At 36.7% G+C, this 16,100-nt stretch overlaps 3 protein-coding genes and 1 pseudogene across 3 annotated transcripts in view; 1 reads left to right on the top strand and 3 right to left on the bottom strand.

Moving 5' to 3' along the window:
- Positions 1–1,043, top strand: part of LOC125213641 (smoothelin-like protein 1) — a 2,373-nt gene extending 1,330 nt beyond the window's left edge. Inside the window, exon 3 of the mRNA XM_048114297.1 lies at positions 1,024–1,043. Within this exon, the coding sequence (XP_047970254.1) occupies positions 1,024–1,043 (20 nt within the window). The remainder of the gene's footprint in view (positions 1–1,023) is intronic.
- Positions 1,044–1,543: 500 nt separating this feature from the next.
- Positions 1,544–3,002, bottom strand: LOC125213624 (annotated as a pseudogene).
- Positions 3,003–8,475: 5,473 nt separating this feature from the next.
- LOC125219882 (7-deoxyloganetic acid glucosyltransferase-like) lies at positions 8,476–10,933 on the bottom strand. Its single transcript, XM_048121978.1, has 2 exons — positions 10,428–10,933; positions 8,476–9,470 (listed from the first exon to the last, which is right to left on the bottom strand). The coding sequence occupies exons 1-2, from the start codon at positions 10,915–10,917 to the stop codon at positions 8,539–8,541; spliced, it is 1,422 nt and encodes a 473-aa protein (XP_047977935.1). The 5' UTR covers positions 10,918–10,933; the 3' UTR covers positions 8,476–8,538.
- Positions 10,934–12,904: 1,971 nt separating this feature from the next.
- LOC125209559 (7-deoxyloganetic acid glucosyltransferase-like) lies at positions 12,905–14,724 on the bottom strand. The gene is made up of 2 exons (XM_048109159.1): positions 14,136–14,724; positions 12,905–13,930 (listed from the first exon to the last, which is right to left on the bottom strand). The coding sequence occupies exons 1-2, from the start codon at positions 14,629–14,631 to the stop codon at positions 12,996–12,998; spliced, it is 1,431 nt and encodes a 476-aa protein (XP_047965116.1). The 5' UTR covers positions 14,632–14,724; the 3' UTR covers positions 12,905–12,995.
- Between the last annotated feature and the right edge of the window lie 1,376 nt (positions 14,725–16,100).

Genomic DNA, 16,100 nt, shown 5'->3' with positions numbered 1-16,100 from the left:
GGAGTACAAATTTACTCAATATATACATACAAAATAATTGTGGATAAAAATAAGCATATGTGCATTAGATTTTTTTTCAAATTTATAAATTTCTTAGTAATTAATCCTATTATCCTATACTTGAATTATTCTTATGAGCATATATTTAAAGTATGTTTCGACAAATCTCAAATTATTCAATTTCCTAACTACTCTATAATAATATCCAAGAATTTTATGAATATCAACTTTTATATATTAATTTTTTATGAAATAAATTAAAAAATCAATATTTTTACTGATATTTAATCCAATTCTATGGGATACAATAAAAATAGAGGAACATATTTTATTTTATTTTAACCACAGGTGTATCGAACCTGCCTTTTAGCAGAAACCGACTAATCCTGCTCGACCAGGCTTGCGGATTAAAGCCGAAAGTCTCTCAACGAGTGGCGGGTTTGAACCCGTGACCTCAAGGTCACCACAGCTCCGCGCTGCGACCCGTTGGCAATAGAGGACATATTTTAATTAAACGAAGTGGTATATAATTTGTGGTTGTGCTGTTTCTCTTCTTATTAGATTTATTATTGATCTATATTTATTATACACATTTTTGGATTATTCACTCTTTATTCACTCAGTATATTCTTTATTTTCTATTTTCTACACTTGTCACTAAATTTTTAATAAACTTTATTCCTTGCTTTCATCTTTCGATGAAAGTTTATTTTACGGTATTCTATAAGCATTACTCCCTCCGTCCTACTTTAGGAGTCTCATTTGAGTTCGCCACGGGTTTTAAGAAATGTAAAGGAAAGTTGGTGAAAAATGGATAGTGGAATGTGGGTCCTATTTTTATATATAGTTTTTGAATAAAATGTGAATGGAAACAAATTAGTGGAATATGGAGCTTCCATTTATTGAATGTTCCACCCGGGACTCCTAAAGTGGACACCCAAAAATGATAAACTGGGACTCTTAAAGTGGGACGATGGAGTATTTGATAGATTTGACTAATTCTCATTGTTTATGTAATTGCAGGAATCATATACATTGTGTGAGTTGTGGCATTGGGGGCAATTATTTACTCATAAGCTTCAAACCATTTCATGTAAGCATGAGATTTGTAGTTTATTTAGAGAATTGATATTTGACATGTCTATATTTACTTCGTTTCAATTATAGATCCAAAAATTAATGAAATTTGACGTCGGATCGTCAGTTGATCAAGACAAAAGAGGAACAGGGTTAAGACGTTGGCTGTGGTGGAAGTACATTGCAGAAATAACGAATAGATGAGTGAATAAAAAGTGACATGTTTATGTTTGGTTAATTATATACACAGTGAGTTATGGCATTGGGGGCAATTGTTTACTCATAAACTTAAAATCATTTCATGCACGGTTGATGCAAGCAATATATCATTTTTTCCAAATTGTGAGAAATTATTTTGAAATTTTACTTTGTCCCTACTAGGTTGATCACACTTATGATCCCATTGTTAATTTTAATTTTGATAAAAAAAACAAGTACTACTACTAATGTTTCATGAAAACCGGCATTATGAACACCAACAAAACCTACATTATTCATAGCTTAAAGGAAGCTTAGCTTATTCGCCACACACATACATAGTAACAACATACACACATTAATTAATAACATACACACATATTAATGGTTCCCACACTCAATCGCTAGTATACTGGCGAATGTTGGAGTCCTCGTTGGCTTTGGTATGCACAAGAGTGGAAGTGAAGTACCACGAGATGAGGTCGTGAACGGCGACTTCCTCCCCGGTGGAGGCCGATACACCGACCTGAACCTGCTGAGGAAGAACGGCGCTCAAGTCGTACGCATAGCTCACCTCATAAGTTTTTGAGCCCGCCGTGACGTGCACGCTGATGAGCTCGGTAGCTTCCACGTAGCCGATGCGGGCAGTCACCACCTGCCCGAGAATCGCGTTCCCCACATCGGTAGTGTTTCTGGAAAGCTGCGATCCAATGTCAATCCCGACGTGACGGTAGCAGGGATCGATTCCGTCGTTGGGGTAGATGTCGAATTCCACGGCGAAGACGGACTGATTTAGGCTGGATCTGTCGAAGATTCCGTAGCCGACGCCGTGGGGCCCGATTGGGGAGCCGAAGGGCTGGATGAAGAAGGTGAGGCCGTCGGCGGGGTTTGCGTCGCCGGTTTTGGGATGGATGATGAATTGTAGGGTTGTTTCCAGGTCAACCTGCGCCAGGGACGGATCTAGAAATTCTTAGCAAGAGGGGCAAAAATATGCATGGAGAAATTTTAAAAATTATAAAAGGGCGATTAGTGGAAGAATAATACTCCCTCCGTTCCATAGGAGTAGAGTCATTTAGCTATTTTGGTACGTTCCATAATAGTAGAGTCATTTAGCCATTTTGATACGTTCCATAATAGTAGAGTCATTTAGTCATTTTGGTACATTCCATAATAGTAGAGTCATTTCCTTTTTTGGTAAAAGTCAACAAATTTCTTATCACCTACTTTACTCTCTCTTACTTTATTCTCTTTACATCTCTCTACCTTTTTCATTTCCTACTTTATTCTTCATTTACTTAACTCACCTAACACAACTTTTTCTTAATCTCCGTGCCGAAAAGAAATGCCTCCACTACTATGGAACGGAGGGAGTATAAAAATTTGTATAATTGGTTATACATATATATAAAGAATGAAATATGAGCAGGGTCATTTGCCCCATCTAGCTTAATGCTAGATCAGTCCCTGACCTGCGCTCCGGCTTCCCACAATGTGATCGGCTCGGCCAACGCTGGATGGTAATGCGTTGCCCTTGTTGTCGGTTTTGGTGAGACGGAGGTAGGTGGAGTCGAAGGGGAAGTGGGCGTGGCCTTGGTAGACTAGGTCAGTTGGCTGAGGGCCGTTGCCGTTGAAATCATATTGGAAGGAGGTCGTCTGCGAGTTCGCGTCGCAAGGAGCAAGGCAATGAAGGAAAGGACTGGAATTAGGGTTTGGGAAAGCTTGGCCATGGTTGGTTTTTGCTTTGGATGTGGTGGATGCTTCTGGCCTAGCTCACTACCTTATTTATAGTGCTAGTCTACTGCTTACTTTGTCATATTTTTTGAATGTAAATTTAATATTATCATGTACAGTGCTGTTGAAGAATTTGTGTTTGTGGTGTTGGGTTTCAAATGGTAATGAGTATAGTGGACATATATGGGTGGTGTCTTCTCATTTTCTGCTATCATCAGAGATCCATCTTTATTATTATCGTTATACATTATTACATTATTACAAGGTCAACCCACACATATATTACACAAATTTTTTTATTTAAAGCTTACACACTTTTAACAATCTGAATTGATGATTTTAATAATATTTAAATTAGTATAGCTTACACACTTTAATAAAACTTACACATTTTAATAATCTGTAAATTAGAAGTAAATTAATTTTTAGAACTCCCTCTGTTACATAATAATAGATTTGTTACATAATAATAGAGTTATTTTGTCATTTTAGTACGTTCTATAATAATAGAGTCATTTTCATTTTTAATAAAAGTCAACACATTTCTCCACATCTACTTTACTCTCTCTTACTTTATTCTCTTTTCATGTCTATAACTTTTTCATTTTCCACTTTATTCTCTCGTTACTTAACTCACCTAACATAATTTTCTTAACCTCCGTGCCGAAAAAAAACACCTCAATTACTATGGAACAGAGGGAGTATTTATTTTCATACTCTACCACTACAAAAAAAAACATTGTTCACCTAGCACAAAATTCTGAGCACATTACGAGCACGACCAATTAGGGATACCTCTAAGAAATTGTGAGCAAATTTCGAGCAGCATTAGAATGTGATAGGGAATTCCGAGCATATGTAAAAGTGCTCGACATATTTCCGAGCACAACTTAAATATGCTCCAATAATTCCTAGCACAAATTGAATGTGCTCGGAAAAATGAGGATATTATTTCAGATCAGATCTGCATCTCATTTCTCTCCTTTTACTTTTTTCGTATTTTCGCTAACTCGATTTCTATAATTTCTAGCTGTGATTCTCTGTTTTATGGAATTTTAGGTTAAGGAATTGATTGTGATGGACTGCAATTCCCTAGCCTCTCAATTTTAAAATCTCTCAATAAATATTAAATTACTTATTGATTAAATCTGATATTGCAATCAATCAAATACCTGACTAAATTATTTATCGGTTAAATCATTGACTATAATATGGCTTAATTAGGGCTACTAAACCAAAACACTACTGGATTCCCTTTTTATGCTATTCCTCTCTCTCTCTACTGAAGTTTATGCTCAGGAACCCTAGGAGCTGCTGTAGGTGTTTTGATTCTGATTCTGTGATTATCTCTTCGTAAGTGTGTGTGCTTTCATTGAGATTTTAGTTGAATTCGATGTGTTTGGTTAGTGTAGGTTTGGATTTTGTTTAAATTGAAATCGTTTTTTGTTAATCGTTGAGTCTTACTACCTCCGTCCACGAAAATTTGTCCCATTTTTCTATTTCCGTCCGTCTCCCAAAATTTGTCCCATTTCACTTTAACCGTTTTTGGTAGTGGACCTCATATTCCACTAACTCATTCTTACTCACATTTTATTATAAAACTAATATATAAAAGTAGGACCCACAATCCACTAACTTTTTCAACTCACTCTCCATTACATTTCTTAAAACCCGTGCCCGGTCAAACGGGACGAATTTTCGTGGACGGAGGTAGTAAATAATATGTGCGGTTTGAGTCCTGAATTTTGGATTAATGGAATACGCAGATTTCAGATGCTGAAGAGAACAATCTGATGAGATTCTGGAGGCCGGAAGCAGCTTCTGTGGCCGAGGTTTCTTCTAACTGTGAAACGAAGCTGCTGTTTCTGCCGTTCTTACTTTTTCCTCTCTTCATCTCTCTACTTTTTTCATTTTCCATTTTATTCTTCTTTTACTTAACTCACCTAACACAATTTTTTTAATCTCGGTGCCGAAAAGAAACGCATTCATTACTATGGAAGAGTATAATACTGGAAATTAAGGGTCAAATTGATGAGAAGTAAATAGTAGATTACTGACCATTCACTTTAATATCACTGCTTCGTCAAATTTAAGTGCCTATATGATTGGTCCACCATCTGCATTTCTCATAACTATGTTTTTCAATTATATGGATTCTTACACTATTAAGTATGCACATCATAGGTGTGAATTTGATGTGTCTATTATACATGATTAATTATATTCACCAAGGTGTGAATTGGACGTTACTATGTTACTTCGTTCATTCACGTTAATACTTCATTCAATTAAGTAATTATTTTAGGTTATTTAATTTATTTAGTTTTCAGCAGCATGCGACTGAAACGGTGGAGATGTTCTAAACACGCAGAGTGATAGTAATGAATTATATTCACTAAATAATAAACTAAATGAACGTATGTTATGAAATAATTTTGACATGTTATTGAAATACATTAATGATACAACAAATTAACTTTATTAAACGTTAAGCGGTAGTAATGAACTACATTCAATAAATAATGAACCAAATGAATGTTAGTAATTGAGTAAATATAACATTTTTATTGAAATACAATGTTAACTGTGTTAAACGTCAAGAAGTAGTAATGAATTTATTACTTCATTCTGTCATCATATTACTTTATTCCATTAATTTATTACTTCACAATGTGTTATGACATAATTATCTTTCAGTTAAACTAAATTCGGTATGTAATGAATGCGAAAAATAACATAACATCAGCCCATCTAATCCATAAAAAAAAGATCTAATGGTCCTATTTTGGTCTCTAGTTCGGTCTTTAAGACTGGATTTGTGAATAATGGGACTCCTATCTACTCCTTCCGTACCAGATAATTCGACCTAGTATTCTATTTCGGGTCGTCCCATATAATTTGTCCCACTTTACTTTTACCATTTTTGGTAGTGGACCTCATATTCCACTAACTCATTCTTACTCACATTTTATTATAAAACTAATACTTTAAAAATAGGATTCACATCCCACCAACTTTTTCAACTCACTTTCCATTACATTTCTTAAAACCCGTGCCGGGTCAAAATGTCCCAAATTATCTGGGATGGAGGGAGTATCATTTATCATCATCTAAAGTGTGAGTTGGGTGAAAAGACTTTAATGTCCTTTTTAGATGTAAAATGGAAAGCTAACTGTGTAATTGATGGAATGTCATTTAAGTGTACAAAACACTAACTTTCTGATTTTTCGAGTGTAGATTGCAGGGATAATTCTGCTTGGAATCCGGCGATAGCTCCGGTGAACTTTCCATTGACGGGACAAAACGAAATAAAAAGAAAAATTGAATCTTGGGAGGTGAATAAAGTTGAATCTAACCAAATCATGAAATGCCGGAGCATACCACAACGGATTTGCCATGCAATTGGGATACTTAAAGGGTCGATTCTTTTTTTTTTTTCTTAACTTCCCCTTTTACGAATGAAAGCTGAGGAATGTTTGATTAGTATTCGTTATTGTATTAAAAATTTCAACACAGTGATATTGAAATGTCTAACATAAAATTAAGTTAATATTTTAATAAACTATATTAACATTGATATTTAAATGTCAACACAAATATGTGTTGATATTTTAATGTGATAGTGTTGACATTTTTAATACACTGCGTTGATGAGTTAACAAGTTAGCAATTTAAGAATAATTTAGCATTTTAACGAACCCCTATATATACCCGATATATACGTATATTTAGCACTTATGTATATACTTGAAACATTTTTTATACTCCTTCCGTCTCATAAAAAGTATGGGCAATTGAAATGACACGGGAATTAATTCACAATTGTATAGTAAGAGAGAGGAGGAGGAGAGTAGTTAAGGTAGTAGGTAGTTAAAGAGTCTGTAGTACAATCTTTAAAATTTATATTTGTATTTAATACTCCTTCCGTCCTATAATATGTGTCACACTTTCCTTTTTTTGTTTATCCCAAAAAAATGTTACATTTCCATTTTTGAAAAAAAATCTCTTACATAAATATAAAAATCATATTTTATCTTTCCATTTAACACATAAAACAAAACCTCCTAAAATCTCGTGTCATCCCACAATTGTGACATCTTTTATGGTACGGAGAAAGTAAAATTTAATACTAATAGTGAAAGGTATATAGGTGTAACACCACACATTTACAATTTATTGTAATTTCATCAACTCACATTTCACTAAGCTTTTCAACTCTTTTTTTCTTTATATTTCTAAAAATCTGTGCCGAGTCAAATGTGGACATCAATTTGTGGACGGAGGAAGTAGTATCATACATAGACTATATAACTGTAACGGTAGATTTATGATCAATACATACAAAGGTACTTCCTTCGTCCCACATAATTTTACCCATTTTGACCTGGCACGGGTTTTAAAAAATTTAATGGAAAGTGAGTTGAAAAAGTTAGTGGAATGTGGGTCATACTTTTAAAGTATTAGTTTTATAATAAAATGTGAGCATGAATGAGTTAGTGAAATATGGGGTCCACTACCAAAAATGGTAAAAATGAAGTGTGTAAAATTATGAGGGACGGCCCAAAATGAAATATTGGGTAAAATTATGTGGGACGGAGAGAGTAATATGTTTTGAATAGTTCTTGATAGCTATGCTTGTAATGTATCAGTTGATGACTGAATATCTCTATGCCCACACCATTGTAAAACTATACACATAAAACGTGAGCACATTTTTTAATTATTGTTGCCAGTTGTGCATGCATATAGGCTATAGTTCATATTGGACCACAAAATTTGTTGTTATATATTTGGGCCCATATAGCAATCATTTCATATTAGACGACATAATTTGTGGTTATATATTTGGGTCGTACAATTGCTTCATTATTGAAAGTTGTCTGGACAAACTTCACTATTCCGATAAATATGAGATTAGTTAAATATTGAATCAATTAATTTAATATAATAGTAATATATAGAATATAAATTAATTTTATTTTAATATTTAAAAAATATTTGTAAACCATTGAGTTTGTAATATAACAATAAGATATAATAATTCGAATAAAGAAATCTGAGGTATGCTTCTACATATAAAAATGTTTTAACATAAAATTTAAAATATATACCTCTTGCCAAAGTTAAAGTGACATTAGACTCTTATGTTCCAACTCCAAAATGGACTACTTCTATTCATTCACTTGTTGGTCAATAAAATACAACCAATAAATCATAGGTTTCCAATCAATCAAGCTCTTGAAAGTTGAATTCCATTCACTATATATTAACATCTCATTTTAGACCTCTTTTGGTGGAGCCAGCTCACTATATAACATCATTCTTTATAGCCCAAAAGATGATTATCTTTTAATTTCTTGAAAAAATGCCATCTTATTCTATACATATTCAGTTGTAGGTTGTAGATGAAAAATGCCATCTTGAAAAACACAGTTTTTCACTAATTATTATGAGGAGCATCGTCATTCGTAACTGAAAAATATGAGTTACTATTATAATATCAACAAACTCGAACTACAAACATCATTATATCTATTTTATTGCTATCTTCATCGTCTTAATTTCCTCAATAAGGAGATCCATATCCGCAAACGAGGAGCCACCAGGGCTCACGGCAGCCCTGGCTGATTCCGCCACCTCCTCCGCGACCTCCAAGAACTCATCCTTCCTCGACTCCATAACCTCTCTCACCATCTTTTCCACGACAGCTCTATCGCAACTATCCTTCATGTCCAAACCAACCTTCCACACCGCCTCCACGTACCTGCTGTTGACATGCTGGTCAAGGAAGTACGGCCGACAAATCATAGGCTTCCCCTCGACCATGCTCTCGAGAGTCGAGTTCCACCCACTGTGCGTCAGAAACCCACCCACTGCCGGGTGCGCCAACACCTCCTCCTGCGGAGCCCACCTCACTATACAACCTCTCTCCTCTGTCCCCCGAGTCACATCCTGATCAGGGGACAGAATCTCTGTCTCATCCGAACACCCGGGGACCGAGCCAGGCCTCCGGACCCACAAGAACCTAACCCCACTATTCACCAATCCATGCCATATCTCACACATTTGGTCCTTTGTCATGACAGCAAGACTACCAATGCTGACATACACAACAGATTTGGAGGGCTGTTTATCCAGCCAAGAAATGCAACTCCTGTCTTCCTCCCAGATGCTGTTGGAGGTGGCGGGGCGAGCCTCCCGGCTCTTGAGGTGGGCGTGGAGGGGCCCGATGGCGTAGATGTTGGGGCAGATGGTGCGGATTTGAGCGAGGATCGGAGCCTCGAGGTTGTTGAATGTGTTGAAGATGAGGCCTTGAGCGAGAGGGATGTGCTCGGCCTCGCGCAGGATTAGTCGGATTCTCCGATCATTGATGTCATTGGTGCGGCAGAAGCTCGGCAGATCTCGGCGCCGGATGATACCTTCCATGCCGGGCACGTTTGTTATCATCTCATCCAAGTTGCCATCTAACAAAAACAGAGTATGTAGTTAAAGATAGTGAAGAAATATAAGTCATCATCTTAGGTCTATCAAACTAAGTAAATACTCCCTCCGTCCCAGATTAAGAGTCACTTTTTGCCATAAAAGTCCGTCCCAGTTTAAGAGTCACTTTTAGAATTTTCCATATTTGGTCATACAATTTTACCTCATTCTTCATCAAAATTACATAAAAATGTCATTATCTATATTAAAATAAATCAAAACAAAAATCAAAAGTCAAAAGGGACCCACCTTCAACCAACTCTACCATCTCACTTCATTTATTACACACTTCAACTCTTTCTTAAAATCCGAGTCATAACAATAAGTGACTCCAAATGTGGGACGGAGGGAGTATAAATTATATCCGACATTAACTCATCCACCTAAGTAAATCATCAAAAGTAAACAAAGAGCAACAAACCTTGGAAAGAATTGTATGTGCCGAAAAGAAATGTTCCAGACAGAAATCCACCAGTTCCATCCTAAAACCAATTGATGATTGGAAGAGAGTGGTCCATTAGACTTGTATAGTAGTTTCAGTTTTTTTTTACATTGATATGGGATATTGTCTTTTAGTTATTATTGTTTTTACTTCTCAACACGACAACACCCCAAATCCTTCAAAATGAACCGCGGAGGAATTGTACTTCTTTTTCTTATTTGTTGGACGACTGACCCAAATTAAAAGTCCAGTATACTCTTGGACATTTTTTTTTTAATGCAAATATATTGCCGGATCAGTTAATTTTAGCCTATAGATAGTGACCTGTTCTGATACCAGAAATCATAGAACCAATTGGTCTAGGGATGGATGTTATGAATTTCTATTAGTATCATAACAGAGGAAGCAATAAATATTAGAATAGCCTACACTATACACATCTATCTAGACCAATCATGAGAAGAAAACAACACACAACTAAAATCAAAGAACAACACACCTTTGAAAGGAACCTCCCCAGCTTGAATGAGCTTAGGCAAGCAGAGCAACGTCCAAAATCCACAAGGACTAACGGTGTCGAAATACAGAAGCGGAACTCCGATCTCGGCCGCCACATCGGTGGCGAAAGCGAAGACCCCATCAGCAATCAAGCAAGTCACGGGCGTTTCCGCCGTCAGCAGCATCTCCCGGAATATCGGGGCGGCGGAAGCGTCCATGGATTCTAGAAGATTCCCAATCTCGGTGCTGGTCCGAGGATTCTCCTCGGGCAGGCCGTCAGGAACTGTCCGGAAGCAAAAGTCCGGATAGTTCCGGAAGCGAATGGGAGCGTCAGTGTGGGTGATGAGGCGTTGGTGGATGTAATCTGTGTTGAGGAATGTGACTTTGATTTGGTTGATTGAGAGAATCTCTGCTAGTTTGAGCATACAGTTCACTGGTCCTTGCACAGGTAAGGGGAATATGAAGACATGAGCTTCTCTTTCATGTTGCATTTTTTTTTTTCTGAGATTTGTGTTTTGATGATAGAACGTAAGGGTGTGTTTTCTTATATAGGAAACTTATGGCTGAGAATCTTTTACGCGACATGATAATTTAATACTCCTTCCGTCCCATTAAATATGTAATATTTGAGAATCGGCACGGGATTTTATGTAGTGTTGTTTTGTGAGTTAATGAAGAGAGAGTAAAGTATGAGAGATAAAAAAGTAGAGATAGAGATGTTTCCATTTTAGGAAACGTTTCATTTTTAATGGGACAGACTAAAAAGGAAAACGTTTCATTTCTAATGGGACAGAGGGAGTATGAATTTGCATCAAAAGTATTGGTTTTTAGTCGAGTCTTATTGGGTTCGTGTCCTTATTGGGTTGATCCGTTAAGAATCCGATAATTTCGAGTTGGGTTTGGGTTGGATGCGGGTTGGATATGGATAATCCATTAAGCAATAATAATATTATTATTAAAGACATATTTTTTATTTCTAGTAAGTAAATTTAAACAGTATTCCATTCGTCCCACTGTAGCTGAGTCGTATTCCTTTTTGGTTTGTTCTACTGTAGCTGAGTTATTTCATTTTTTGGCAAAAAGTACTTTACTCTCTCTTACTTTACTCTCTCTTCATCTCTCTACTTTTTTTCCTTTCTACTTTATTCTTCTTTTACTTAACTCATTTAAAACAATTTTTCTTAAATCATGTCCCGAAAAGAAATGCCTCTACTACAGAGGGACGGAGGGAGTATAAAACTGATTATAATCGTGTAAATTAAGTTGAAAAACAAGGTTTAATCGTGTAATATCATGTTTGTGTCGTTATTGTGTCGTGTCAATCCATATTATATCGTGTCATTAACATGCTCGTGTCGGGTGCGGATTGTGTAGCAGGTAGGCTTCGTGTTCGGATTACAGTTTTCTTAAACAAATAGGTATGGAAATCGAAACTTCAAATTTGGTTAAGTAAATAAAACACTTCTTCCATAAAAAATTTTAAATGTAGTGAAGTAAATTATATAATTCACCCTCTTTTTCATTTTTCTTTACTTTTCACTCTAATTCATATTAATATTTTTATGATTAATGGTGTAATATTATGCTCGTAGCCTCTGTGTTTTTTTCAACTGAAGAGGAAACAAAGACTAAATTAAAGATAAAAACAATCTACTTTTTGACATTTGGGAATCTAACTGGTAATTGGTTTCCAATGTGAACAAAGAGTAAAATGAAAATCAAATAATCTTCTTTTTTGACATTTGGGAATCTAATTGGTTTTTACGCTTGGACTAAGTCTATATCAGCTATAGTTCCCAAAGTGAGTGTCTATCATAATTTGTTTGAAACTTTGTTGTATGTTTATTTTTTAGTGTTCATATGGATGGATTCATGTTCAATAAATATTTCTCCTCTTCCCTTAAATTTTGTCACAATTTAACTGGACACAAGTTTTAAAAGATGTAATGGAAATTAAGTTGAAAAAGTTAGCAGATAGTGGGTCCTACTTTTATATACACCATCCATCCCGTTAAATATGCAACATTTGAGGATCGACACATGTTTTTATTTAGTGTTGTTAAGTGAGTCAATGAAGGAAAAGTAAAGTAAGAGAGATGAAAAAATAGATATAGTGATATTTCCATGGAAACTTTTTATTTTTAATGGGACAATCCTAAAAGGAAAGCGTTTCATCTTTAGTGGGACGGATGGAATATTGGATTTATAATAAAATGTGAGTTGGAATGAGTTAGTGGAATATCAAAAATTATTTTAAAAATGTGACAAAATTATGTGCATTTTCATTTTCCGGTGCTTCGTAATTTGAGAAATCAACTTCACTTTATAAAACAATTTAGATTTCGTTTTCAATTTTAATTGTTGTACTTACAATTTTTGTCCCTAGTTGATAATTGATGATATGAGAAGAAAAATTTTGGGCTATGTTTGTGCATGTTAAAATTATTTCCTTTGAATTGTTACTTTAGTGGACTTGGCTTTTCTCAAATAATCAATTGACATACATGGTAGAAGTACCATTTTATGAAGCTATAACATCAACAAACTCGAACGACAAACACCACTACCTCTATTTTATTGCTATCTTCATCGTCTTAATTTCCTCAATAAGACGATCCATATCCGCAAACGAGGAGCCACCAGGGCTCACGGCAGCCCTGGCTGATTCCGCCACCTCCTCCGCGACCTTTAAGAACTCATCCTTCCTCGACTCCATAACCTCTCTCACCATCTTCTCCACGATAACTCTATCGCAACTATCCTTCATGTCCAAACCAACCTTCCACACCGCCTCCACGTACCTACTGTTGACTTGCTGGTCAACGAAGTATGGCCAACAAATCATAGGCTTCCCCTCGACCATGCTCTCCAGAGTCGAGTTCCACCCACTGTGCGTCAGAAACCCACCCACGGCCGGATGCGCCAGCACATCCTCCTGCGGGGCCCACCTCACTATGCAACCTCTCTCCTCCGTCCCCCTAGTCAACTCCTGGTCAATCCCGGTCTCATCCGAATACCCGGTGACCGAGCCTGGCCTCCGGACCCACAAGAACCTAACCCCACTATTCACCAACCCATGCCATATCTCACACATTTGGTCCTTTGTCATGACAGCAAGACTACCAATGCTGACATAGACAACAGATTTGGAGGGCTGTTTGTCCAGCCAAGAAATGCAGCTCCTGTCTTCTTCCCAGATGCTGTTGGAGTTGGCGGGGCAAGCCTCCCGGCTCGCGAGACGACCCTTGAGGTGGGTGTGGAGGGGGCCGAGGGCGTAGATGTTGGGGCAGACGGTGCGGAGTTGAGCGAGGATCGGAGCCTCGAGGTCGTGGAATGTGTTGAAGATGAGGCCTTGCGCGAGCGGGATGTGCTCGTCCTCGCGCAAGACTAGCTGGATTATCCGATCGTTGAGATCGTTGGTGCGGTAGAAGCTCGGAAGATCGCGCCGGCGGATGATTCCTTCCATGCCGGGTGCATACTTTATCATCTCATCCAAGTTGTCATCTAACAAAAACAGAGGCCAAAACAGAGTCCAAAACAGAGGTCAAAACAGAGTAAACAGTTATAGATAGATAGAAATCTCCATTTCAATGAGATATATAAGTCAAATTACTAATCTATATAAGTAAATAAATACCCGTGTCGAAAAGAAACGACTCTACTATCTCAGAACAGAACCAAATTACCAATAAATCAAAGAAAAACACACCTTTGAAAGGAACCTCCCCTGTTTCAATGAGCTTAGGCAACAAGAGATACGTCCTAAATCCACAAGGACTAACGGTGTCGAAATACAGAAGCGGAGCTCCGATCTCGGCCGCCACATCGGTGGCGAAAGTGAAGATCCCATCAGCAATCAAGCAAGTCACGGGGGTTTCCGCCGTCAGCAGCATCTCCCGGAATATCGGGACAGCGGAAGCGTCCATGGATTCGAGAAGGTTCCCAATCTGATCCCCGGTCCGGGGATTGTCCTCGGGCAGGCCATCAGGAACTGTCCGGAAGCAGAAGTCCGGATAGTTCCGGAAGCGAATGGAGGCATCGGTGTGGGTGATGAGGCGTTGGTGGATGTAGTCTGTGTTGAGGAATGTGACTTTGATTTGGTTGATTGAGAGAATCTCTGCTAATTTGAGCATACAATTCACTGGTCCTTGCAGAGGTAAGGGGAATATGAAGACATGAGCTTCTCTTTCTCTTTGATGTTGCATTTTTTTTCTGGATTTGGAGAGTTTGTTTCTGCCGAGGTTTGAATGATTGGTGTGTTTTCTTTGATAGGAAATGATGGAATATAAGACTGAAGCAGGCCTTTTTCATGCTTGGGGGTAGACGTGTCCGGTTTTAACTGGATCGCCGGTTAACCGTAGGTTCGAAAACCGGACTCTTGGTGTTCACTCTTGTTACGGATTGAAACCGGCGGTTCCACCAGTTAATTGTTGGTTTTCTTATTTTGAATTGGAGCTGATGGTTTCGGGCCAGTTGTGGTTCGAACTCTTTTAGAATCGGCGGGTCCAGAACCGTGAGCATGTCTACTGGGGAGTTTGGGGCTCAATAGTATTATGCAACTTCGTAGATTAATTCTTGTTCAAAATCGAAATACGCTATCAAAATTTAATAAATATCTAAAAGTCTTATTGTAATCGTAGTTTCTTTATACTCCATCCGTCCCCTAAATTTTTTTTTGAAACGGCATGAGTTTTATCGAAAAAATTGATAAAATAAGAGGAAGATAGAAAAATATGTATTAGTGGGTAATGGGCACCACCTCATTCAAAAGAAAGAAATTTCTTTAAACAGAAAGTTTTTATTTTTAGAGAAAGGACTAAAAAAGAAAGAATTTCTATTTTAAGGGGACCAAATAACTATAACTATAACAAAAATTAACAATATACCCTTATTAAATTTTAAAATTGCTAAGAGCACAATTTCATGTAGCTCCTTCACTGGTGGAGTACGCTTATTTTCCCCTTTTTTTCACTTTTTCTTTATTTTTTACTATATTCCGTACTCCATGTTGATTGGTTGATAATATTTTTCTCATATCCTCGGTTGAAGAGAAAAACTAGGCTAAATTAAAGATATGATAATCCAGTTCTTTGAAATTTGGGCATCAAATTGGTAATTGGTTACCAATGAGAACAAAGGCTAAAATGAAAATAAAATAAATACTCCCTATACTTCTTTGAAATTTGGGAATCTAATTGGTCCTTTGGAATAAGTATTTTCTACCATATTGTTTATTGGAGTTTGTTTGAAAATTTGTTGTATGTATATGCCTATTGGTATTGTATATTTTTATTAAGTGCTCATGTATATGGATTCGTGTTCAATAAAATATCATTTTTATGTGTATTTTCCGGTGCTTCGTAATTTGAGAAGTCAACTTCTCCCTATAAAATAATTTAGATTTCGTTTTCATTTTGAATGGTTGTACAATCCATGTCCGTAGTTGTTTGTTGATGATATATGAGGAAAAAATATTACAAGTGGATTAAACAACTAGATTAAATAATTTTATATTTCATTTTCAATTAGATTGCAATATATAGTAGATCAAGGTGAAACTGGGGTTATGCAGAGCTAGGGTCCGAAAATTATATTAAATTCGATCTTTGAAATTATTGTTGATTTGGCAGATCCTTGTCGTTGTGAATTCATTTTCATTTGTCGACTTTCATCT

Source organism: Salvia hispanica, chromosome 1, assembly GCF_023119035.1.
Source record: "Salvia hispanica cultivar TCC Black 2014 chromosome 1, UniMelb_Shisp_WGS_1.0, whole genome shotgun sequence".
NCBI lineage: Eukaryota > Viridiplantae > Streptophyta > Magnoliopsida > Lamiales > Lamiaceae > Salvia > Salvia hispanica.
The sequence above is the reverse complement of the archived record's forward strand: the minus strand, read 5'-3'. Positions and strand labels throughout refer to the sequence as shown.

Excerpts from the sequence above, each read along its gene's own strand:
- LOC125219882 (XM_048121978.1), bottom strand. The coding sequence starts at position 10,917 with ATGCAACATGAAAGAGAAGCTCATGTCTTCATATTCCCCTTACCTGTG. Across the intron at positions 9,471-10,427 it reads TGGGGAGGTTCCTTTCAAAG|ATGGCAACTTGGATGAGATG; the intron begins GTGTGTTGTTCT and ends TGTTTTTGTTAG.
- LOC125209559 (XM_048109159.1), bottom strand. The coding sequence starts at position 14,631 with ATGCAACATCAAAGAGAAAGAGAAGCTCATGTCTTCATATTCCCCTTA. Across the intron at positions 13,931-14,135 it reads AGGGGAGGTTCCTTTCAAAG|ATGACAACTTGGATGAGATG; the intron begins GTGTGTTTTTCT and ends TGTTTTTGTTAG.